The sequence below is a fragment of the Paroedura picta genome, chromosome 3 (assembly GCF_049243985.1).
Source record: "Paroedura picta isolate Pp20150507F chromosome 3, Ppicta_v3.0, whole genome shotgun sequence".
NCBI lineage: Eukaryota > Metazoa > Chordata > Lepidosauria > Squamata > Gekkonidae > Paroedura > Paroedura picta.
In genome coordinates this window covers 18,119,587-18,143,958 of record NC_135371.1, presented here as the reverse complement: position 1 = coordinate 18,143,958, position 24,372 = coordinate 18,119,587, and the positions used below count along the sequence as shown (strand labels likewise).

General features: G+C 45.1%; 1 protein-coding gene across 6 annotated transcripts in view; it reads left to right on the top strand.

Moving 5' to 3' along the window:
- The window catches only part of FHIT (fragile histidine triad diadenosine triphosphatase), a 1,226,786-nt gene that overhangs the window by 958,171 nt on the left and 244,243 nt on the right, over window positions 1-24,372 (top strand). For all 6 annotated transcript variants that reach the window (XM_077324996.1, XM_077324999.1, XM_077325000.1 and 3 more), the window contains one exon: window positions 3-32. In XM_077324996.1, the coding sequence (XP_077181111.1) occupies window positions 3-32 (30 nt within the window). The remainder of the gene's footprint in view (window positions 1-2; window positions 33-24,372) is intronic.

The window sequence follows — 24,372 nt, the reverse complement described above, 5'->3', positions numbered from 1 at the left end:
AGGATGGTCCCGAAGCCGGGCAGACTGTGAAGGTGAGTGCTTATTTTATTATGCAGAGTACAAATTAATAAGAGACAATTATGAGAATGAATAAAACCAGTCATCTGCAGCACATTTGCTGCATTGCTGTTTTATCCTTGAAGCCGGAGGAATCCTGAATCTTCTGTGACTGTAAATATGTTGATCGCCGTGGGATGCTGCAGTATAACTCCCCTTCCCCGCTTTCTGCGTCAGAAGTGTGACCTTTGCAATGGTAACTGGTCCCCCCTCTTGCCTTGCCCACTGCTTTGTCTGAATCCTGCATTTAGGCAGGAATATCTGGTGGCTCCAGCCCAAGGTCTATTACTTCTGAAAAAAGCCAACCTGGTGACTCTAGTATCCATGGCCATAAGCAGGCCATGGATGCAAGAATTCCTCCTTTTATATCCCTGGCATCATTATCTCAATATATGACAATTCTAATCGACTTTCATGGATAGTAGCTATTAATGCAGGGGTCTCCAGTGTGGGTGCAATAGTGCCCTGCAGTGCCTTTTTTTTTTAGTGTCCAAGTGTTTTTAGCATGTGGGCGGGACCAGGTGGGGGTTCTGCCCAGCATGGGTTCTGATTGGCCACTGGATATTTGATTGGCACTGCCATCACAGCATAAGGGTTTTCTTCACTGTGCCAGCTGGCTACATCTCCTGCAGCACCCATTTTGTACATGATGTTTGATTTGTGACAAGGGTTTCCTTGAAGCAGCCCAAAACTTTCTCTCAAAGTATAGATGTGTGAACCTTGCTGAACAACAAACAATGTCAGGTTAACTCTTCAAGGGTAACTCAATTAATGGTAGATTCATTGTGGCAATATTTCCCAACCTTCTCTTTGCTACAGTCTCCTGGTTTCCCCTGGAAGGGGTGGCATCAGGCCATGAGAAGTACAATTGCAGAGTTTGGTTGTGTGAGACCATACCTGGGCCAGTTTCCTGGGGTGAACACTGGCCTTCTGGGTACCCCTCTAGCCTTGATGCTGTTGAAGAGAGGACAGATGCTGGATGCAAGACAGATGCTGGATGGGAACTCTGGGGAGAAGACACCTCTAATATGGAGGGGTCCTCTTGGCCTTACAGTAGGCTGTTTTCATTGGCCTCTCTTTGTGCTAGTTCTGTGTCATTTCCTGCAAGGGGGATGTTGTAGTTGTCTAGGTGCTCCTGCTTGAAAGAGTGGGGTGTTCATGAGTCACAATATAATGCATACAATTTTAAATCCATGTGTCCACCTCTGGGCACCACAGAGAACGGTGACTGGGATGGATGAGAGGTTGAGAAATAGGTATATGTAGCTTGGAGAAGAGGAGGGCAAGAGGTGATAAAGGTAAAGAGTCAGGACAACAAAAGGTAAGTAGAAAACAAGTTCTATAGTAAGCAAAATTGTTTAGAGCAGAAATATCATTATACAATTACAACATGTAGGTTTACTAGTATATTTAGATATTGTTAAACTTTATAACACTGAAAAATGCCCTGATGATTAGCAAGAAAGGTGGAATAAAAGGTAAAGGTATCCCCTGTGCAAGCACCGAGTCATGTCTGACCCTTGGGGTGACGCCCTCTAGCGTTTTCTTGGCAGACTCAATACAGGGTGGTTTGCCAGTGCCTTCCCCAGTCATTACCATTTACCCCCCAGCAAGCTGGGTGCTCATTTTACCGACCTCTGAAGGATGGAAGGCTGAGTCAACCTTGAGCCGGCTGCTGGGATCGAACTCCCAACCTCATGGGCAGACAGCTTCAGACAGCATGTCACTGCCTTACCACTGCGCCACAAGAGGCTCTTGCAAGAGGTGATATGACAGTGTAAAAGGTAGACATGGAGAAGAGACGAGGATTAGGAGCAATGGATTCAAATTACATGAAAGGAGGTTCCACTTAAATATTAGAAAGGATTTTCTGATGGTGAGGGCTGTTCATAGATGGCATATGCTGCCTTGGAGCGTGGTAGAGTCTCCTTCATTGGAAGTTTTTAGGAGGAAATTGGATGGGCACCTGTTAGGAATGTGTGATTTTTAAGTCTCTGAGAAGGCTGGGAGCTGGACTGGATGGTCCTTTGTGGTCTTTGCGACCTTTGAATGATTCTGATTCTGGGCATGATTGTTCACTGATAGAATCACCTGCAAAATGCATGTTTCAGAAATGCTCCCTTGATTAGCCTTTGACAAGTGTGTCTTTTGCTTTCGGGAAAAAAATTACAATTTTCTATTATGCGAGAGGCAAAGGTCACCAAATGTTTGCCGACAATGCATTCGGAAAATCTGCAGACACGCTTAGGCCTTTTTAGTAAATGCAAGGAGATGACAATGACCCACTCATATTACCGCTAACAGCCTGGAGTTGATAAAATTACATACTTCTTCCTTCATAAATATGACATTGGCCTTCTCTGCATTTCCCCACTTTTCTTCAAGATTGGTAAGCACCATAATTTGTAATCATTTATTGTCAGTTTGTTGATGATGTAGGCTGTTCTGGGGAGGGGGGGGAGGTAAACTGGATGCGTTAATAAAATTAGGTGCTTTCCCAACACATTTCTGATTCAATTACTATAATCTCGGTTTCAAATAGAATGACACGGCTTACTGAGTTGCTGGTGCAATCCGTATGTTGGGTAGGGTTCATAAAAATGTCTGCAGGAAACAGATGTACAGCTTTAATTTGAATAAAAATCGGTGCCTTTACATTAGCATCAACATTTCTTAATCCCTGCACACACAAAAAAAGGGGGGACAGTCTTAATGCTAAACCATGCATCATTCTGTTTGTTTCTTTGTTTGTTATTCATTCTGTTGCATAGAACTCTACAGGTTAGATTTTGTTGAGCTGGAATCCATAGGTTAGATTAGGTGCCCTCTGCAATGTGCCTCATGCACAGTTTAGGGGACTGGAGACACAGGGGCAGATGAGCACGTCAAGTTATTCATCCTTTACTTTAGTATAGGTGTGTGGCTTTCTCTCCTCTGCATAATTATGTGTTCAGAAAACTGAAAATTGGGGAAAGAGAGAGCAAAGTAGGAGGGAAGTGAAGAGGGTGGCAGTCCGGGGATACCATTTAGGGAGGGCAGTGAAGGAGTTCCCCCATCTTTTCAACTGCCTCCATGCATTCCCTTAGAACAGTGGTTCTCAACCTGGGGGTCGGGACCCCTTTGGGGGTCAAACGCCCCTTTCACAGGGGTTGCAGCAGGGCGAGCAGCTTTGCTGGGGGGGCACTCCCACTGTTGCCACTCCTCCTGAAGGCACCCGCCAATTTATATACAATCATGAACAATGTATCTTCACGCCATTGGTCAGTTTCAGTTTAATTTCTGTGAAAGAACACTTGGCTGGGGGTCACCACAACATGAGGAACTGTATTAAAGGGTTGTGGCATTAGGAAGGTTGAGAACCACTGCCCTAGAACCACCTGTGGGTATTATTAGGAAATATAAGGTGCATGCCTAAACAGCCTTACTCTAGAAGTTCACTGGGATTTATTCCCAGGAAAGTGTCTTTAGGATGGCAGCCATAAAAAAAAGGATATTTCTTTGGAAGTACCTTGCTGGTTTGCTATGTAATTATGAACATCTCCAAGACCTTTCCCATGAATCTTACCCCTCAGCTACTGAATTCCTGCCTCCTGGTGAAATAGAACACCTGGTGGATGAATTTGCAAGCAAATTACTTGAGGAAATAGGGAGTTCCTCCCACACAGAGATGCTGATAGCCTAGAGACCATCAGGTGTCACAGAGAAGCAACACAAAGCTAAGCAGAGAGATCCAGTCCAATGAATCTAGGGTAAGAGCTGCTTGTTTTTCATCCCAAACTGGAGCTGAAATGGATATAAATGAAAATAGCTTCGGCATCTCATAGGTATTAGTGTTTTATTTTGTTTTTCTGCCTCTTTGGTTGTTTTGCTGGCCTAGTATCCTCAGGCTACTTTGACCCATTGATGGCCGCTTTGGTTGCCATTTTATCATATGCCTCTGAAGTAGAAAAAACAGTGTAGATGGTTTCTAGTTAATCAATGTTTGAGGAGATGTACTTGTTCCATTTTGTGTTTTGGTAGGTTGTTGAAATTGACTTCTAGTGAAGCGAGCATATGCTGGGCTCATTTCCTATATACAAAAAGGGGTTTCATATAGAAGGAGAAAACCGAATCAGTAAAAAGCAAATGTGTGAAAAATAAAGGCAATGCATGTCTCTGCTCTAGCCTTCAGTTTCCTAGGATTTGGACTTCTTCTTGCTGATGGCACTGGATTCCTTCTTGACGTGGGGACTATTAAATACTACGTTTGAGTGTGGGGATATGGCCTTTTGTGCGCACAAAATATATAGCTCTATGAAACTGATTTTGTCTTTTGGCCTTGGATGGGAACAGTAAATAATTTTCTTCAGGTTCCTAACATAAATTCACTTCTGGTAAGCAGGCCTGTCTATAGCTGGCTGTATGTGTGTGTATGTGACAATATTGCAATTTTTGTCAGCATGTCACAAGACTGAGCAGGGTCACAAGCTGGGACAGAACAGTGAAGGGGTGGCTACTGTAGAAGTGGTATACAACATGGCTCAAAGGTCCTGTGCTCATATTGGCCTATTATGCACAGCCGCTGAAACGGCGACATGGAGAACATGGAGGAGGAAGAAGAGAAGCAAACCGCAAATGCACGGGATGGAACGCAATGGCGGCAAAACCCAGAGCAACCGATTATGCACATGGCCAATCCGGAGCCACTTCTGATTGCCCCCTGGTAGCCCTTGAAGCTCCACTTTCTTTCACATTTCGCTAACGCAGCTTTTTCGGCAGCATACGTTGACTCTGCGCCTGATTGCCGCCTGCGGCATGCATAATTGGTGATTTTAGCCGCTGCCATTCCACCCCGAATGCGGACCTCTGTGCATAATAAGCCATTGTGCCTGCGGGGTGGGAGTCTGACTTCTTCTAAGGATACTTGGGTAATCGAAAGGAAATGTACCTGTGGCTCTGGACATATAGAAACCATGGAACATATTCTCCTTCAGTGTCGATATTATAATGACATTCGAATTAGTCTGATTCTTCCACTGTTAGGCAGATTCCCAGGGCGTTCCGGAGAATTTTACATTTCTCTTCTGCTTACAGATATAGGTAATGATACAACCTGTAGTGTTGCCCAGGTTCTGTGCAGCCGCGATGAAAATTCGTAATAGAATGATCTGTTTCAAGTGAACTGGACAGCTGTGTTTGTGTACCTTCTTATTATGTATTCTATTTTGTATTAGTATGTTTTAAGATGTTTTAATTCCTGGTTTTAATGGATGTTTTGCATTATCTTGTGCTGCTCTATGACCGTAATTAAACTATCTAACTAACTGCTTGGGTAATATAAGAACCCCCTTGCCAGAGCATGTGGGGAAAGCCCTTTTGATGAGGAATATACTGGGATCATAATCAGGAACATTATAATATCCCGTAAATGTAGAGGTTCATCCTTGTCATTTAGGTCAAAGGCCAATGCCTTCATATTCCTCTAGTTGCATTGACTGAAATAGCAACAGGTAGAGGGTTTACCAAATAGTTACATGAGGTGGTTTGGCCTATGAATAATTCAGATAGGTGGACTCATAAATAGTAAGATAGCTAAAAGGGAAGATATGAGTGATCAAACTCTCTCCTTTCAGCATGTTTTCCTCCCCAACTGGACCTGTAGAGAGGGCTTGGAAGCCCAGTTTCACTTTACATGGTTTGGGCCCGTTTTGAAAAGGCTCTAAATACATTTATGAAGACCTGGCATGACTGAAAGCTGCCCCATCATTAATAATGATATTGATGTTATCATTCCGAACACTTTTGCATGCCCGTTTTGTTGCATTTGTTTTATGCAAAATATGCACAATGAGCCTGAAGGAGGGGGGGAGGGGAAACCTTTAAAATTTTTATTCCGGGGAAAAATTATTTTTTGTGGGAAATGGAAATTTATGTAATACTTGCTTTCCTGCACTTCTTTTACTGATGTAACAGGGTAAGATGCATCTTTTATCATTTAATTAGCATAGAACATTTTACTATTGGGCATATTCATGGAATTTAAATGTATTAGGTTTCTATAAGAAAATCCACAAATATACCCTGTACGTTAAAAAGTTACCAACGGCTTCCTGCTGTGTTATTGGAGCACATGTGCATATGTTCTTGATGTCTTGAGAGTCAGGAGAACAAAAGGTAAGTAGAAAACAAGTTCTATAGCAAGCAAAATTGTTTAGAGCAGAAATATCATTATACAATTACAACATGTAGGTTTACTAGCATATCTGGATATCATTAAACTTTATAATTCTACGATTCTATGATTCTATAACACTGAAAAATGCCCTGATGATTAGCAAGAAAGGTGGAATATAATTATAGGAAACAAATAAAACACTACACTCTTGCTAAAACTAATTATGTAGAATATATTTTCTTTACAAAAGAAATATGACATATTTTGAGTAAAACCGAGGAACTTCAGCCCCCCACTCCCCCATGCTGTTTTCACAGGTGGCCTGTTTGCCCCTTGGGCTCCACACGTACTTTCCAGGGTACATGAAGCCTAAAGAAGGGGCAAGCAACTCCCCCCCTGCTCTTTCCATTAGTCAAAAATAGTGCAAGAGGGCAGCCTGAACCCCTCCATCCCTAGAGTCATCAAATTCCAGTTGGTGGCTGGAGATCTCCTGGGATGACAACTAGTCTCCAGGTGACAGAGATAAGTGACCTGGAAAAAATGGCCACTTTGGAAGGTGGCTTTTTTGGCATTATACCTCAATGAAGGCCCCTCCCCTTCCCAACTCTGCTATCCTCCACCCCCCAAATCACCAGGACTTTCTCAACCTGGAGCTGGCAGCCCTATTCTCCCCCCTGGCAGCACTTAGAGCCACACTGAATGAGAGAGAAGTTTTTAAAGGTTAGTCCCCTGCATGTACCTGTGACTGAGAACCGGGCTGAGCATCTATGACCTCATCACACGTGACATATATTGTGGTCTCCACACAGGGAATTGAAAAGGATGCCTTTAAAGCAGTCTCGCCATTACTAAGCCACACCTGTTAATTATTATAAATAGCAAACATTACATTCCCATAATTTTGGGGGGAGGGGAGGCTTTTTGTTTCACAGATATGTCCTTAATGGTATGCTGAATCGATACACTTGGCTGGAATTCTGTAGGAGTCTTACTGTGAAGTCCCGATAGAGTTTCTTCCAGTCAACCGCTAATACTTTCTCTTGGTCTTCTCTTTCTATATTCTTGAGGACTAGAGGGTTTGAATATTCATTATTAATCACAGCCCAGCATGTCCTGATTGCATCAGAAGGATTACCATCATGAATAGTCATGGTCTTTTAATACAGGTGGTTTCCTGTGGATTCACCCTAAGGTAATAAAGCATGACAACCAGGGTTTTGTTTGTTTGTTTTTGTAAAAACAAAACAAACAAAAAAGCTGTCAATACTCATGTCTAAGGTGTGCCCATTTCTACCCATTTCCCCCTCACGACTTGGGGGAGCTCTGAAAAAAGGCACATTGTCTTCCTTTCCCCACAACAGACTCCCTGTGAAATAGGTGAGGCTGAGGGAGCTCTGAGGGAACTGTGACTGGCCCAAGGCCACCCAGATGGCTGCATGTGGAGAAGTGGAGAATCAAACCCAGCTCTCCAGAGCACCACCACTCTTCACCATTACACCATGCTGGGCTCTCAAACCAAAAGGTCATCCTTATCTTGTTTCTAGCAGGGAACAAAGCATGATAAAGGTGAGAGGAAGCCTAACTTTCACCAGGGAATAAGACCTGAGCTGCTCACTGAGCTAGACGTAAAAAGGAAGAGTCATCCAACCTTGTTGTCACTTGGAGGAGGGCAGGATGCTGTTTCTGCTGGCTGCAGAGGAGAGGACACGCAGTAATGGGTTTAAACTTCAAGTACAACGATATAGGCTAGATATCAGGAAAAAAATTTTCACAGTCAGAGTAGTTCAGCAGTGGAATAGGCTGCCTAAGGAGGTGGTGAGCTGCCCCTCACTGGCAGTCTTCAAGCAAAGGTTGGATACACACTTTTCTTGGATGCTTTAGGATGCTTAGGGCTGATCCTGCGTAGAGCAGGGGGTTGGACTAGATGGCCTGTGTGACCCCTTCCAACTCTATGATTCTATGATAACCTACATCCTCCCTTGCCAATGCTAAGAAGAGGGAGATTCCATCAAGTTCTATGGACACGTAAGCACATGTGACATTGCTTTATAGTGCTTTATAGTGACATTGCTTTATAGCAATTAGTCTATCAGGTTCAATGTTGTGTAGTCTGACAGGCCTATGTTCTACAGGGTCTGAGATAGAGAAAAGTCTTTCACATCATCATACACCACATTATCCTTTTAAAAATGGCGATGTTGGGATCGGCCCTCCCAACAACAGCAGCAGCTTGAGGTTTATTTCCCCCCTGTACATCCTGGGCAACATGGTGAAATTATGCCGCCACTTTACAGTCTGTGTAGTCCAGGTTCAGGAGCTGATTGCTGAAAGAAGTCTTAATTCCTCCCCCCCCCCTCCCCATCTTTGCAGCTCTGTCGTTAGAAGAAGCCAGGTGCCTTCCTACTGTCACCATGGCTCGATACTAGAAGCAGCATCAAAAAGGGGTCGTTTGATGGCTGCAGGAGACCAAAGGAAATCATGGCAGCGCCGTGATTGATGGCCTTGACACTCTTTGAACTGCGAATACCGAGAGCTGCGAGGCACTGATAAATGGAAATGATGTCTCGGATAATGAAGTCTGCTTTAGAAATATCAGGAGCTGAAGATCCCCTGAAGGGAAAGGGGGGCAAGCACTGTTCCCATAATTCTCTATGGTTGTGAATTATGACAGTGCTGGAGATGGTTCATTTTTTTTTCTATTTTTTTGAGTCTGCACTCTGGAATGTCATGACACTTTCCATCTCCAGATTTACCAAGTAATAGCATATTATAGGCCTGCCACATTCCATAAAAAGAACCCAAGCAGGCACATAAAGGGGCTTGCGCATCTTAAGGAATCAACCAATTTATCCTAGTTAAAATTCAGGGGAACCGACAACTCTTCTCTGACAGGACCTTCCAGAGCCCTTGAACTATGTCTCCTTGGGGCCAAAAGTACGGCTTGCTGTGTTTCAATGAGCCCCTGCTCATAGTAGGAGCCTTTGACTTCAGCTTAGACTTCTCATCTCAGATGCATGACCTTTCTCCTTGTCATCCATCTCTCCGACTTGTCCCCCAGTAATGATCGTCTCCAAGAAGCATCCATGATAAGCGCCTCAGCAGACAATGCAGTGGTGCTTAATACTTGACAATATTTGACTGCAGACGTGTAACGGTATCTTCTATCTCACACAGCCTAGGCCAATAAAATGCGATGGCAAATTGGCATTTGACAGCTTGTGAGATGGATGGCTCCCTTCCCTGTCCTTGGAGGCCATTTTCCTTTTCAGATGGTACTCCTAAGGCCAGCAGGGTATATTGATGCACAGTATCGGTTCCTCACCAATTGTAAGGCCCCTTTCTACAGCCATTTTCCAATTGCCTTTGTATTCCATTTTGCTAACCGGTTGCTAATGGATTTTTTTCTGTCTTATCAAACTGACCCATTTGAGTAACCGGATGCTAGTGGTATTTATTTATCTGTTCATACACGCTTGCAAGGTTGACTCAGCCTTCCATCCTTCCAAGGTCGGTAAAATGAGGACCCAGCTTGCTGGGGGGTAAACGGTAATGACTGGGGAAGGCACTGGCAAACCACCCCGTATTGAGTCTGCCATGAAAACGCTGGAGGGCGTCACCCCAAGGGTCAGACATGACCCGGTGCTTGCACAGGGGATACCTTTACCTTTTACCTTACACGCTTGCGTTGTGTTAGCAAAGTGTGGTTGGGTCACTTCCTGTTTTCTACTCCCTCACCACATTTCTGAATTGCTATGGTATGCTTTTAAAATATCAACTGCCTTTAGTGCTGCTTTTTCCCTGCCCTTTTTTGCCATGCCATCTTCTGCAGATTTTTTTGTAACGTTCTAAGTTCAGCACTATAGCCCTGAACCGGTATAGCACTTCTGTGCTATAGCAGCACTGCTGAGATGCCTTGACTGCATTATCTCCTTTGATTCATTGAAGTTAAGGCATCTCAATGGTGCAATAATATAAATAGAAATATTTGCATGCAGAGCTGATAATGGCACATATGAAGAGCTGATTGGTTTGACGGGCCCAGATTTAGAAGATTTTCACATTATTCTTGTAAACAAGATGTTATTTGTTGTTGGCTCAATTTCAAGAAAAGCAATACAGGGATGGGGAGGGGGGGGGTACAGTTAATTTCCTTCCATTCATGAGTCGTCGTGCTATGGTCATTGCAAATAGTGCTGCTATTTTCCTGCCCTTTTCCATCACACAATCATCCTTGGAGGGTTGTATGTTTTGGTTTTTTGGTTGTTGTAATATTCTAAGTTGAGCACGCTAGCGCTAAACCGATATAGCGCTTCAGTGCTACGTTCATATATCATGTACAACAGAGGTAGTCCATTTATTAGAGCAATGTTCGTACTGCCTTTCTAAAGCACTCAAGGTGGCTTACAACTTGATCAATATAATGATAATATAACATTGCCAACAAAGCATCATTTACGCTGACGTCAATGATCCAAGGAATCCTGATCTCATCAGATCATGGAAGTTAAGCAGGGTCGACTCTGGTTAGTACTTTAAAGAAAGTCCAGGGTTGTTACGCAATGGCAGTCTACCTCTGAATGCCTCTTACCTTGAAAACCCTATGGCAGGGGTGGCCAAAGTGAGGCTCTCCAGATGGCTATGAACTACAGTTCCCATGAGCCCTTGACAACAGGTACTGGCAGGGGCTCGTGGGAACTGTAATCCATGGACATCTGGAGAGCCACACTTTGGCCACTTCTGCCCTATGGGATGACCATACATCTCCTGTGATTTAATGGCACTTTACATACAAAGTATTATTTTTGGCAAGGAGCCGTGCAGTTAGAAATGCACTCGAAGGCATATGTGGCTCCCCATGCTCACTTCTTCCATCCCCTCTGGTTTCTGTTACATACAAAATAAAAGAGAGGGATAAATATTTTCCTTACCTGTGGCCAGACCTTTAACCATATTTTGATTAAAGCCTTGAAGCAAGTCAGGGGGACTGTCTGATTGACTTCAATACTGGCATTGACCTATGAGCTGCCAGTTGGACATCCATGGCTTATGACAGGGGTAGTCAACCTGTGGTCCTCCAGATGTCCATGGTCTACAATTCCCATGAGCCCCTGCCAGTGTTCGCTGTCAGGGGCTCATGGGAATTGTAGTCCATTAACATCTGGAGGACCACAGGTTGACTACCCCTGGCTTCTGATATCGTCTCATCAAAGCCTACCAAAACAATCAAGAGATGCCCATGCCTTGAACTGAATTCAAATGTTAAGATCACAGTTAAATGACAAATGGAATGTTGGGTAAAACGTGAAAATATGCCAAATTATAAATACCTGTAATAATGTCAAATATTTCTGGACATCTCGAGTGGTCCCATTAGGATAAAGCTGGTGAGGCAAACAGCTGGTTCCTAAATAATTATTTTCCTGATGGTTATCTCTTCTGTCCCTTTCATTTACTTGGGTAAGGTGAGACCTTTAAACTAATTTCTATGTCCACTTTCCAGCTGATACAATTTTGTGGGGGCTCTATCAATCCTTGTAGATACCTTAGCATTTTCGGCTGGGAACACAGGAAGCTTTTGTATGTGAAAGAATCCCTGTTTACTTACTATTGTGCTGTTCCTAATCCGTAAATCTTTTACTACCAAAAAGTTGCAAGGCTGGAATCTGATTTCCATGGGCTATTTTCCAGTTGCCTTTCCCTGGGAAATAGTATTTGATTTTACGACCATTTCAGATGGGCCATAATGATGACATAATTACTAGTCTGCATTTATTTTTCTGACATTTTTTAAAAGTTCCTGGTTGGTTTTTTTTTGGGGGGGGGGAGGTTAAAGAACAAATTCTAGTCAAGAGAACAGGCAGAGGCTACTTCACTTACTCATGAGAACCCAGTAGAATTTCTGTGCCTAAAATCTAGCTTTTCTTCAGCATGTCTTGGGAGTTTCAGTTAGCGCCATATGGCTGTCCTCATTGGAGTAAAAATAGTATTGCTTGACATAATTTTTGATTTCTGAAATGGTTCGCACCCTGACAAGTATGGATCATGTGAAAGGTCTTCTCATGCAACTCTGTGTTGATCAAGGATGAGATCACAAGTGCGTTTAGATGTCTAGCACTAGCCAAATTTGTGTGATGTGTGAAAATAACAGCTTTGTACATTGCTTGGCATCTGTAAGCATTCTGAAACACAACTTTTCTCTATGTCAGAAAAGAAAACGAATGCTGAATTAGTGTTTGACCATGTTCGGTTTTGTACAACAAGGAAAACTCGCAAAAAGTCTGCAAAACAAGAAGTTCTGCATGTAGCAGTGGTTTTACCATGGAAAACCCATCGGAGTATTTTTGATTATGTATGGCGCTCACCCCTCAAGACTTTTTCTGCGTCGTTTTCTCACAGTATTATAAATTTGACTAGCAAGAAAGCACTTTGCAACCAGGAATGCAATGGGCGCTAGGACCCAGGGAACACCAGCAGGTGCAGATCTCTCTCTCACAGCAGGAGCCATAGGAGGTAATTAGGGGTCGTTTGTGGTTTGGCAGGGCTCTCTGTGTGTCTCTCTCAGGCTTCTGAGAGCAAAGTGGCTAGCGTCCAAGGAAGGAGGGTGGGAGCTGGAGAGGGCCAATCAGCTGGCTGCACCCTGATTGGCCCTATTCTAGCTCAGACAGCCAGGACACTCTCCACCCCCAGGACTGTTTCACAAATATTTAGAGGAACAATGGATAAGAATTTGCTATGGTTCTTCCCTGTAGGCCAGTTCCAGGGATGCTATTTCTGGCATGCATAAACATTACTGTGTTGTCTGTCTCCTCCCCTGAGCTGTCTTACATCAATGGCTGAACAGAAAGCCCATGAACTATGATTCCCATGAGGCTCTGCCAGCAGCATGTGTCGGTCAGGTGACATTGCTGCTGATCACAGCCTACCAACGAGCTCCAAGTACAATGGATGCAGTACTCTCCCACTTGAGGAAAACTCTCACAAATGCATAATCCTTTACTTCGATCTACTATGGTATGCAAAAAAAACCCCAAACACATGTTTTAAAAAGGGGCGATTTAACAGAGTCAGTGAGCTGACCGATGAAAAACTGTGAATGCATAACCATCCCATGTTTGGTGGGAACTTTCAAATCCATCTCTTCCTCTTAGTGCTGCAGCTATGATGTTTCTTGAATTTTTGACAACCCTACTACAGCTCTTTCACCTTAAGAAAATGGCCACAGCAAGGGGGAAATGTAGAGAAACTGGTGATTGGAGCTATAGACCAGGGCTAGTCAACCTGTGGTCCTCCAGATGTCCATGGACTTCAATTCCCATGAGCCCCTGCCAGCGTTTGCTGGCAGGGGCTCGTGGGAATTGTAGTCCATGAACATCTGGAGGACCACAGATTGACTACCCCTGCTATAGACTGTTAAATCCATCACAGGCCGTATAAATCAGTCATAAAATAAATGCTGTGGCGTTTTGTTTGTTTGTTTGTTTAATCACTCCATTTGGTGTTCATCTAGGCAGCCTTTAGCAATGACGATCTGGCAGTCTGTTTGGATGGGCAGTGTTTTGACTCATCTCCAATTTCTGAGAGGGGGAGAGATGCAAATCTCTTTCACAAGTATTCGTGATCATTTGGTGGGAATCAGACAGATGAGGTGAGCTGATCCCTCTGAATGCAGTAAATTCAACTACCGACCACGTTCGATGCAAAATTTGAGGACTCTCACTGCGAAATACAGGCGTGCCACTGAACAGCGGTTACTTACCCAGCAAGCCACGATGTTGAATGTTGCCATGGCACGGACACAAAAATCACTCCAAATGCTGCTCATTTTGAATCCCAAGGAAGATGTTGAGGTGAGTCCATGAGCTCCGTGACTTGACAGCCAGCCAAAATTGTGAGGACGGTAGGCTTGGTTTTTTAACACCTAGTTCGTGAACACTGAATTATCCCTAAAGCTATAAAAGAGAATGTTATCCACTCTTCAATGTTGGACCTGTCAGAAAGGATGTATTTACAGTCTGCCACAGTTCGGCGTGATTGACAGACTGCTCCGGAGAGGTTAGGAACTTCGATGGCGGAAGGGCAAGTGGGTCAGACATGAGGTCTGACAGAAAGGCTTTGCTGTGGGTGGCCCCAGGATTTCGGCTTGCAGCTTGTATTCAGATGTTCCTGCCATACCTAGACACAATTCGCAAGCCAGTCTAATCTGACCGGTGAAAATCCCCTCCGGTACGCAGTATGTTTTCCAAGTAAATCAGCCCTGCTCTTGAATGTAGAAGCTTTTCCGAATGTGCGGAACGAATTCTGCTGTAAGGAATGAGTCAATGGAAACTGCCGTTTTTTCCCCTATGAGAAGGATCCGTGATCCTAAGAGGCCGATGGTATCTTGTCTAGTTCAAAGGAAGTCGCAAAGTCTATATTTAGACATGGAAACACTTATTGGCCCAATGCAGCAGCACTATACAGAGTCAGGCTGCTGTTCCATTATCTCAGAATTGTTTCTTGAGACAGCCAGTGACACTCTAGCACAAGGGTAGTCAAACTGTGGCCCTCCAGATGTCCATGGACTACAATTCCCAGGAACCCCTGCCAGCAAATGCATTTGCTGGCAGGGGCTCCTGGGAATTGTAGTCCATGGACATCTGGAGGGCCGCAGTTTGACTACCCCTGCTCTAGCATCTCAAGCAGAGAAAGTTGCTTCCCAATGACACCAGCAATCTTTTATCTTCAGGTGCTTGGCACTGAATTGGAGAGTCCAACCACAATGTGACATGTCCTCCTCCGTCTCTCCCATAGCACTAAGATGCCCCCCAAATAATTCTCCTGAAAAACGGGAGGGCCCCTGGAAAAACCACGAGGGGCTTAATCAGAGGTCTCTAGCAGGAAAGGAGTCGCAAGAAGAATCACACACACCTTAGCAGGAAATTTCAGGTTCCCATGCAATCCTTTTTTTTTAAACCCTTTAAAAACCAGAGGAGAAGGAGAACAAAAACACACATAGGCTAGTTGAAATAATAGAGTCTTAAGGTCATTAAGTGAATATCAGCTGGTCAAGCCTCCCAGAAATAGGGAGCAATAAGGGTGAAAGCTCAGAGACTGAGGTGTATAAAGAGGAGAGACTCAGAACTTAACAGCCAACGAAGGGGAACACAAAGACAGAGGAAGAGCATAGGGAGAAATTAGAGATGAAAGATATACAGTGGGATATTAGAGATAAAGAACAGAGAAAGTAAGTGAAAGGGTCAATAGAAGCAGCAGAACCTAAGCTGGATGCAAGCAGTGCGGAGAAATCCGAAAGCAGGAAAACAAGATTGTATTTGTGGGTCTGCCTACCCACATCAAGGGCTGGGAGAGTGGCAAGCTGCAAATGGGAACAATAAGGCTCAAGGCCAGATTAAGGCTTGCTGAGGTCTGAAGCTCTAACTATGTATAATTTAAGAATACCTGAAGCATTACCGATTCTATCATTATCGTAAAGTCTGGAGTCCACATCTGTACACCGCCCGTGGCGCCGCGGGCGCCACGGACTAAATAAAACAGTAAGGGGTTCTGGGGCGGGATGTGTCCGGGATGAGGAAGGGTCCGGATTGGACCCTTCCTCATGACAGACAACCGGAGGGACCAAACGGCAGGCGCGAAGCGCCTGCCGATTGGTCCCTCCGATTCCCAGCCCCAGCAACTGCGAGCCGCGGCTCGCAGTTGCTCCCGGCCTGATGTGGTGAGAGGCGCGAAGCGTCTCTCACCGCGTCAGGCCGGCCCCAAGGAAGCCCCCGCCGCAAACACAACACAAGACTCCAGCCGCCGAGAAGCTGCAGAAAAAAAAAAAACACCCCCGGAGGAGCCTTTCGCCGCTAGCGCGACGAGAGGCAGCAGAAAAAAAAACCCCTGTAGGAGCTCCAAGCCGCCGCGCCGACGAGAGGCAGCAGAAAAAAAAACCCCTGTAGGAGCTCCAAGCCGCCGCGCCGACGAGAGGCAGCAGAAAAAAAAAACCCCTGTAGGAGCTCCAAGCCGCCGCGCCGACGAGAGGCAGCAGAAAAAAAAAAAACACCCCCGGAGGAGCCTTTCGCCGCTAGCGCGACGAGAGGCAGCAGAAAAAAAAACCCCTGTAGGAGCTCCAAGCCGCCGCGCCGACGAGAGCTAGCAGAAAAAAAAAACCCTGCAGGAGCCTTTCACAGCTCCAAGCAGCAGAAAAAAAACCCCGGAAGGAGCCTTTCACAGCTCCAAGCAGCAGAAAAAAAAACACTGTAGGAGCCTTTCGCAGATCCAAGCAGCAGAAAACAAAACCCTGAAGGAGCCTTTCCCAGCTCCAAGCAGCAGGAAAAAAAACCCCTGTAGGAGCTCCAAGCCGGCACGCCCACGAGAGCTAGCAGAAAAAAAAAACCCTGCAGGAGCCTTTCACAGATCCAAGCAGCAGAAAAAAAACCCCTGTAGGAGCCTTTCGCAGATCCAAGCAGCAGAAAACAAAACCCTGAAGGAGCCTTTCCCAGCTCCAAGCAGCAGGAAAAAAACCCCTGTAGGAGCTCCAAGCCGGCACGCCCACGAGAGCTAGCAGAAAAAAAAAACCCTGCAGGAGCCTTTCACAGATCCAAGCAGCAGAAAAAAAACCCCGGAAGGAGCCTTTCGCAGATCCAAGCAGCAGAAAACAAAACCCTGTAGGAGCCTTTCCCAGCTCCAAGCAGCAGGAAAAAAAACCCCTGTAGGAGCTCCAAGCCGGCACGCCCACGAGAGCTAGCAGAAAAAAAAAACCCTGCAGGAGCCTTTCACAGATCCAAGCAGCAGAAAAAAAACCCCTGTAGGAGCTCCAAGCCGGCACGCCCACGAGAGCTAGCAGAAAAAAAAAACCCTGCAGGAGCCTTTCACAGATCCAAGCAGCAGAAAAAAAAACCCCGGAAGGAGCCTTTCGCAGATCCAAGCAGCAGAAAACAAAACCCTGTAGGAGCCTTTCCCAGCTCCAAGCAGCAGAAAACAAAAAAACCCTGTCGGAGCCTTTCACAGCTCCACGCAGCAGAAAAAAAAACACCTCCTGGTGTCCCCTGGGTCCTAGCGCCCATTGCATTCCTGGTTGCAATGGGCTTTCTTGCTAGTCAAGGTATAAATCTGCTCTATTTGAGCAGTAGTATACAAAGCCTCAGCTGGACATGGAAACCCCACTTCCCCAGAATTTAGGATTGCTAGCCTCTTGGAAGGCCTATTGATCTCCAGGAATAAAAATTCATCTTCCCTGGAGAAAAAGGTTGCTTGTACCTTTAAAATGTTGTTCATAGCCCCAAGATGGCTAGTCCAGGAAGGGCATTATATGAATAGACATACATAAACAAAGGATATGTGAGCTGCATGGGAGGGGTGGTATATAAATTAATTAAATTAAAAAATTAAAAAAATAAAGGATCATACATGGACAGACAATTCTTCTATTCCAGTAGATTTATGGTAACAGCAAGCCAAATAATCTGTTCATTCTCTTAGATCAGGGGTAGTCAAACTGCGACCTTCCAGATGTCCATGGACTACAATTCCCAGAAGCCCCTGCCAGCAAACGCTTCTGGGAATTGTAGACAATGGACATCTGGAGGGCCGCAGTTTGACTACCCCTGTTTAGGTCATATGGGGAGCAGACGGAATTTTTCTCTGGAGGCCTATGGTGGTAGTTCTGGATTTGCTTGGCCTCTGGCAGCCGTAGGCTTGTCAGCCTACTCTAGAGCAATGTTTCCAAACCTGTGGGCTGGGACCCAGAAGTGGGTCAACAAACATCTGAAAGTGGATTGCTGGCCAGCCCTCTATAATGCCCGAACCTGCCCTTTCAATTTTTTTCCATTGTATTTTGGAAACCAAAATCTGACCCTGGAAACAGTAGCTTCCATTTCATACATGAGTTAGTGTTTTGTTTTGTTTTCTTCTGCACTGCATATATATATGTTGACTAAGAAATGTGTTGGTCAGGGGTAGTCAAACTGCGGCCCTCCAGATGTCCATGGACTACAATTCCCAGGAGCCCCTGCCAGCATTTGCTGGCAGGGGCTCCTGGGAATTGTAGTCCATGGACATTTGGAGGGCCGCAGTTTGACTACCCCTGGTGTTGGTAGTTACTAGAGTGAATTTCTTAGAATCATAAGGGAGAGGAGAGGGTGGTCAAAGGCTAGAATGTCATCTCCAAATACAAAGGCTATGTATGTCAGAATGCCATTTACTTGGGGTTCATAGTGGGGGACAGGTTTGTGTGATTTGATGGTTTCTCAGAAACATCTGGTTGGCCACTGTAAAAAATAGAATGCTGAATTAGAGGGGTGCCGAAGTCATATTTACCTAGGATGACAAAAAAAAAAAACAACCTTGGACCAGCCCTGGATTGGTCACCATACTAAGTAAATTTGGACTTGTGGGTCATCATACCATAAACGTTGGGAACTGCTGCCCTAGAGCCCCCATCTAACATTCAGCAAGGCTGAAGTCAGTACATTACTCTTACATTCTGTCTCTTCAACACCTTTCCCTGATTCTTGAGCATTTCTTTATGCTCTCTGTGATGTGTGACAGGACCTCTGGGTCATGCCTCCCACTGGTGACAGTGCACTTCCAGCCTCCATGTAAACACTTGACTGGGTCATACCAAGAGGCGACCCCCTGCAGCACGGCGCCTGAGATGGGGTTAAGGAAGACCGACTGAACAAACATTACAGTGTTCCCGTCAAGATGAAAGAAGATTGAACCAAAGTCTGGGCAATCCTCTGAACATGGCAGTATGCTCTGTAAGATGGAAAAGAAAGAAGGAGCCAAACTAGCTCTGAGATCTAGCTGTAGGAGGAAAAGGGTCTCATCATGTGATCAGGCAAAGAAACAGTAGGCAAGGGAAGAGTTTTGAGGGGGGTTGAATTTCCTTTGTAACTTTTCCTTTCAGTACAGAGCCATGAGGAGGTTAGAAGGGAGACGAGGGGAAAGGTTAATGAAAGAAGAAATTAGATTGCACTTAGAAATGAATAACTGAATAATGTCAGGACAATTGACGAGGATATCAAAAGAATTCATAAACACACCTTAAGCGTTTTTCCCCCCTGTCAAGTCACTCTGTGGGGTTTTTGAGGGAAGAGACATTCAGAGGTGGCAGCTGTTGTGTGCCTCCACTTAGCACCCCTTGTATTCTGTGGTAGAATCCCAACTGAATACTGGCATCGGCTGACCCTGCTTAGCTTCCAAAATCTGATGACTGAATCTAGGTAGGATACAGATGTTTTAATTAGTAATGGAGATGTACGACCAATTAGTTATGGAATTTGAAATGCAAAATGTTGACTATAAATGTACCCTGACTGAAGTGAGTACCATTGTATCTTATAGACTGTGTTTAAAAATGATAATGAAGGGGGGGGGGGGTGCGGAAGGCTGTCATCGCCATTGCCTGCCTCTGGCAAATGCCACATGGGTGGGGAAAGCAGAGAGGGCGCTCATATTGATAGCCAAACGGCCTAATTAGGGTTCTTTTGGCCATCCCCAATTAATTACACTGAGAGAAAAAAACCCTTTTAATATTTTTATTGCAGAAGAAATATATAGACACAGATGAGTTCCCAAATCTGTGCGGAGAACAATTGTATGTATGTATGTATGTATGTATGTATGTATGTATGTATGTATGTATGTATGTATGTATGTATGTATGTATGTATGTATTTAAGAGCCCCTTGTGGCACAGAGTGGTAAGGCAGCAGACATGCAGTCTGAAAGCTCTGCCCATGAGGCTGGGAGTTCGATCCCAGCAGCCGGCTCAAGGTTGACTCAGCCTTCCATCCTTCCGAAGTTGGTAAAATGAGTACCCAGCTTGCTGGGGGGTAAACGGTAATGACTGGGGAAGGCACTGGCAAACCACCCCGTATTGAGTCTGCCATGAAAACGCTAGAGGGCGTCACCCCAAGGGTCAGACATGACTCGGTGCTTGCACAGGGGATACCTTTACCTTTGTATGTATATATGTATGTATGTATGTATGTATGTATGTATGCATGTATTTATTTATTTATTTATTTATTTATTTATTTATTTATTTATTTATTTATTTATTTATTTATTTATTTATTTACATGTCACTACTCCCGGACCCTGCCGGCTTCTGGCGACTTACGATAACTATTTAAAATCCTTGTAAAATAGACATCAATATATATATATAGTATAAACAGTAAAACAACACTGGCGGCAAAAAAACTATAAAAGTCCCCCCTCCCACCCATCCATATCCTGTAGTAACAGCCACCAACCATGCCCCAGGGGAGGGTATTTCCTGGTGATGTCCTGCCCACGGGTCCTGCCTATGGGGACCCAATCTTCCTAGCCTGACCTCAACCAAATGCCTGGTGGAAGAGCTCTGACTTACATGTCCTGCGGAACTGTGATACTTCCATCAGGGCCCTTAGTTCTTCTGGGAGCTCATTCCACCAGATTGGAGCCAGGATTGAAAAGGCCCCGGCCCGGGACGAGGCCAGGCATACCACACAGGGGCTGGGGACAACCAATCAATTTGAACCCATAGAGCAAAGAGCGCTGTGGGGGACATAAGGAGACAAGCAGTCCCTCAGATCAGTGAGGCCCAGGCCGTGAGTGGCCTTAAAGGTAAGAACCAGAACCTTAAACCTGATATGGAAGCTAACCAGCAACCAATGCAGCTGCCTCAGCACAGGCTGGATGTGGGTCCCCCAAGATGACCTCGTGAGGACCCTAGCAACTGCATTTTGAACCAATTACCATTTCCCAATCAGAGATAAGGGTAGGCCCATATACAGCAAGTTACAGAAGTCTAATCTGGAAGTGATTGTTGCATGGATCACTGTGTCCAAGTGTTCTGGGGACTGATAGGGCACTAATAGACTTACCTGGTGCAGATTACATAGTGTTAAATACCCTGTTCTTGGAAGTTGGGAAAGACGATGCCCTTGCAGGATAAGCCGATAGCATGGGGTTTCTACCTCCCCACTCCACCTCCCGAGAACACCCTACAGCCTTTACACTAGACTTCCAGGAACTGCTGAAAGGTCCAAAAAGTTGCTTGCATGCTTCCCCCCCCCCTCCAATTGTTTACATAAACAGTAGTGACACACATGTCTTCCATTTCTCTAGCCTTGAGATAACAAACTTTGTTTTTGTGTGTTTCTTGGGGGGGCATTTTAGTGCTGAGTAGATGCAAAATTTGCCTTTGTGTAGCAACCCTGGACTTCTTCAATGGCCTCCCATCCAAACGCTGACCAGAACTGGCCCAGTTTAGCTTCCAAAATCGGATGAGATTCTAAAATCTCTCTCCTAGGCTACGCTATGAAGAGGGGTAATACTTTTAATATTTTGAAAAAGAGAAGCTGATACTGTAAAGTGGCCAGAGCTTGCATGTGTCTGCCTGTAAAACTGGCGCCATCTGACTGAAGCACTAACCTGAATGAGCCGGACAGACTTAATGGAATACATCTTACTTGCTCAGCTAGCACAAAGGTTCCCCCCCCCCCCGTTTTCATTCTTGTACATTTTTTAAACCTGCTTTGTGCACCTCAAGCAATTTATCTTTATGCGCGTGTCAGCAATATGTGTGTGTGATTCCCCTTCCCCGGTTAAATGAACACAAATAGCCACAAAAGGAAGAGAAAGAAGAAGGCGTATACGGGAAGTGTACAAAGAATTGCAGCAAGATACCATAGACCAGGGGTAGTCAAACTGCGGCCCTCCAGATGTCCATGGACTACAATTCCCAAGAGCCCCCTGCCAGCAAATGCTGGCAGGGGGCTCCTGGGAATTGTAGTCCATGGACATCTGGAAGGCCGCAGTTTGACTACCCCTGCCATAGACAATGAAGGCAAACTGTCCAAGTCTGTTCCAGTTGAACCAACATGTGAATAAAGCTCTTCGGTTATTTCATGTGCATTGACATGCAGGTTGGGCATTGTTGGATTTAAGAAAGATGCGTACCAGATTTTTGGCTTAAACAACAGGCCACAGCTATTATTAACATCTTTATAAACATGAGAGTGTTGGCAGGACAAAGGGCGAGCAAGAGCCTTATCCTGTGGTCAGCCAACCACTAACACTGTAACTCTGACGGCACCTGGGGAGTCCCTCTTTGTCTGCCGCCACTCCCCAGGTCTCTAGCCATCAGGTGTCTACACCAGGGCGATGTACCACCTGGGGTGCCTCTAGAGCAGGGGTAGTCAAACTGCGGCCCTCCAGACGTCCATGGACTACAATTCCCAGGAGCCCTTGCCAGCATTCGCTGGCGAATGCTGGCAAGGGCTCCTGGGAATTGTAGTCCATGGACGTCTGGAGGGCCGCAGTTTGACTACCCCTGCTCTAAAGGCATGCACCTCCCTTGGCCCAAGCAATCTGGCCCAGTGAATGTCTTCACCTTACCCATCAGGGGTCAGCCATTCGCGGCCTGCTGCCTCCTCGAGGCCCCTGTGCGGTGTAATCAGGTCTTCTTGACCTGTCATCCTCCCCCAATGCAGGCTCCTCCCCCTGCCCTTTCCCGCCTGCTGTGACATAAAACATGAAACATTTATACAACAAATTACAATTTTAATAAAACATCAAAAACTTGCGGTGGATGGGTGGTAAATAAGCTGCTCAGCCAGCTGGGCACATGCTCCTTTTATAGCCGCATGCCTTATCCTCCTCCCCTTTTGATGCGCAGTGTGAGGCTCTTTGTGCCTGCTCCCAATGCGCCTTTCTTTGCCCACCCTCCTGCTGCATCAACAGTGGCTTGTGTAAGTCCCGGCCACGTTTTCCCTTCATTCATAGTAACTACTCACTGTAGCTCTAGATTTGCTGTCTCAAGGTCTTGGGAAATCATGGCCTATGTCATTCATTATCTTGGAGTTGTATTGTGCTTAGGCAAGCTGAGAAGTTTGTAGTAAATATAACTTGCGTGACCACTCATGAGGATGGCCTTGGAGGTCAAAAATGTGTTTCACAACCTTGATAAAAATGCACTATGCAGAATTCAAAGAGAAAATTATGAGGTAACATTTCAGGTATTTCCACTTTTAGTCTACCTCGCCTCATACAAGTCCAAGTAGACTATGTACAAAACAGTCCTAATAATATAGTTGGAAAGTAGGCAGCACCAAAACCTGATTTTCTGTTAATGAGAAGTACAGATAAAAAGCTCAGTATGCTTTCAAGCGTTGCATTTTACGGGGCAGGTCATTGCCCCCTAGATCAACAGTGTACGGGGTCAGTGCACTGGATGATTTTAATAACCTCAAAACACCATTACATTCTCCCAATAGGTTTGATCTTTTAATTTATTGCAAGCCCTCGGCATTTTCTCGAGATTCTTGGAAGACAAGGGCTGTCATTAAATGATAAGACTTTCCAATCTTTTTTTTTTTTTGCCAGCAAGATGTGAAAGCGGATGTGATATATCCCCTTCTTCCTTGAATTATTAAAGCTGGCAGGGTGAGGAAAGGACAGGACCTATAACTTTAAGAGTTCAAGACTTTTTCTTCCAAGTTGATAGCTAGCTAGTGTGATATTGATATGTGAAACTAGAATAGTACCTCCACTTAGCTACGAAGCTCACTGGATGGTGTGGGAGAAATCGTTCTCCCAAATCTTGCCCTGCTTCTCTACACGGTCAGCAGACTTAAAAAAAAACAACCTAGAACTTTAGAAAGAAGGCAGTATACCAATATGAACTAATTAAATTAGATGCAGGGTTGGTTCCAGTGATGGGAGGTGCTGATGGTTTCTCCTCCCACCCCAGCCATTTCCAACCTTGGGAAATTTGATTCCCAGGGTTTGAGAGATCCATATGGAGCTATATAGGCATGAGTTGGCTTTGGTGGAGAGGGAGTAGAGCAGGGGTAGTCAACCTGTGGTCCAACAGATGTCCATGGACTACAATTCCCACGAGCCCCTGCCAGCATTTCTCATCAAGGTTTATGGAATTCTATGGCCTTTTGTGAACACTTTGGCATATTTAGCACTGGAGAGTTAAAACCAGATTCCCCAACTTAATTAAGAACTAACTATGATGGAAAAGAGCCTCTTGTGGCGCAGAGTGGTAAGGCAGCTGTCTGAAAGCTTTGCCCATGAGGCTGGGAGTTCAATCCCAGCAGCCAGCTCAAGGTTGACTCAGCCTTCCATCCTTCCGAGGTCGGTAAAATGAGTACCCAGCTTGCTGGGGGGTAAACGGTCAT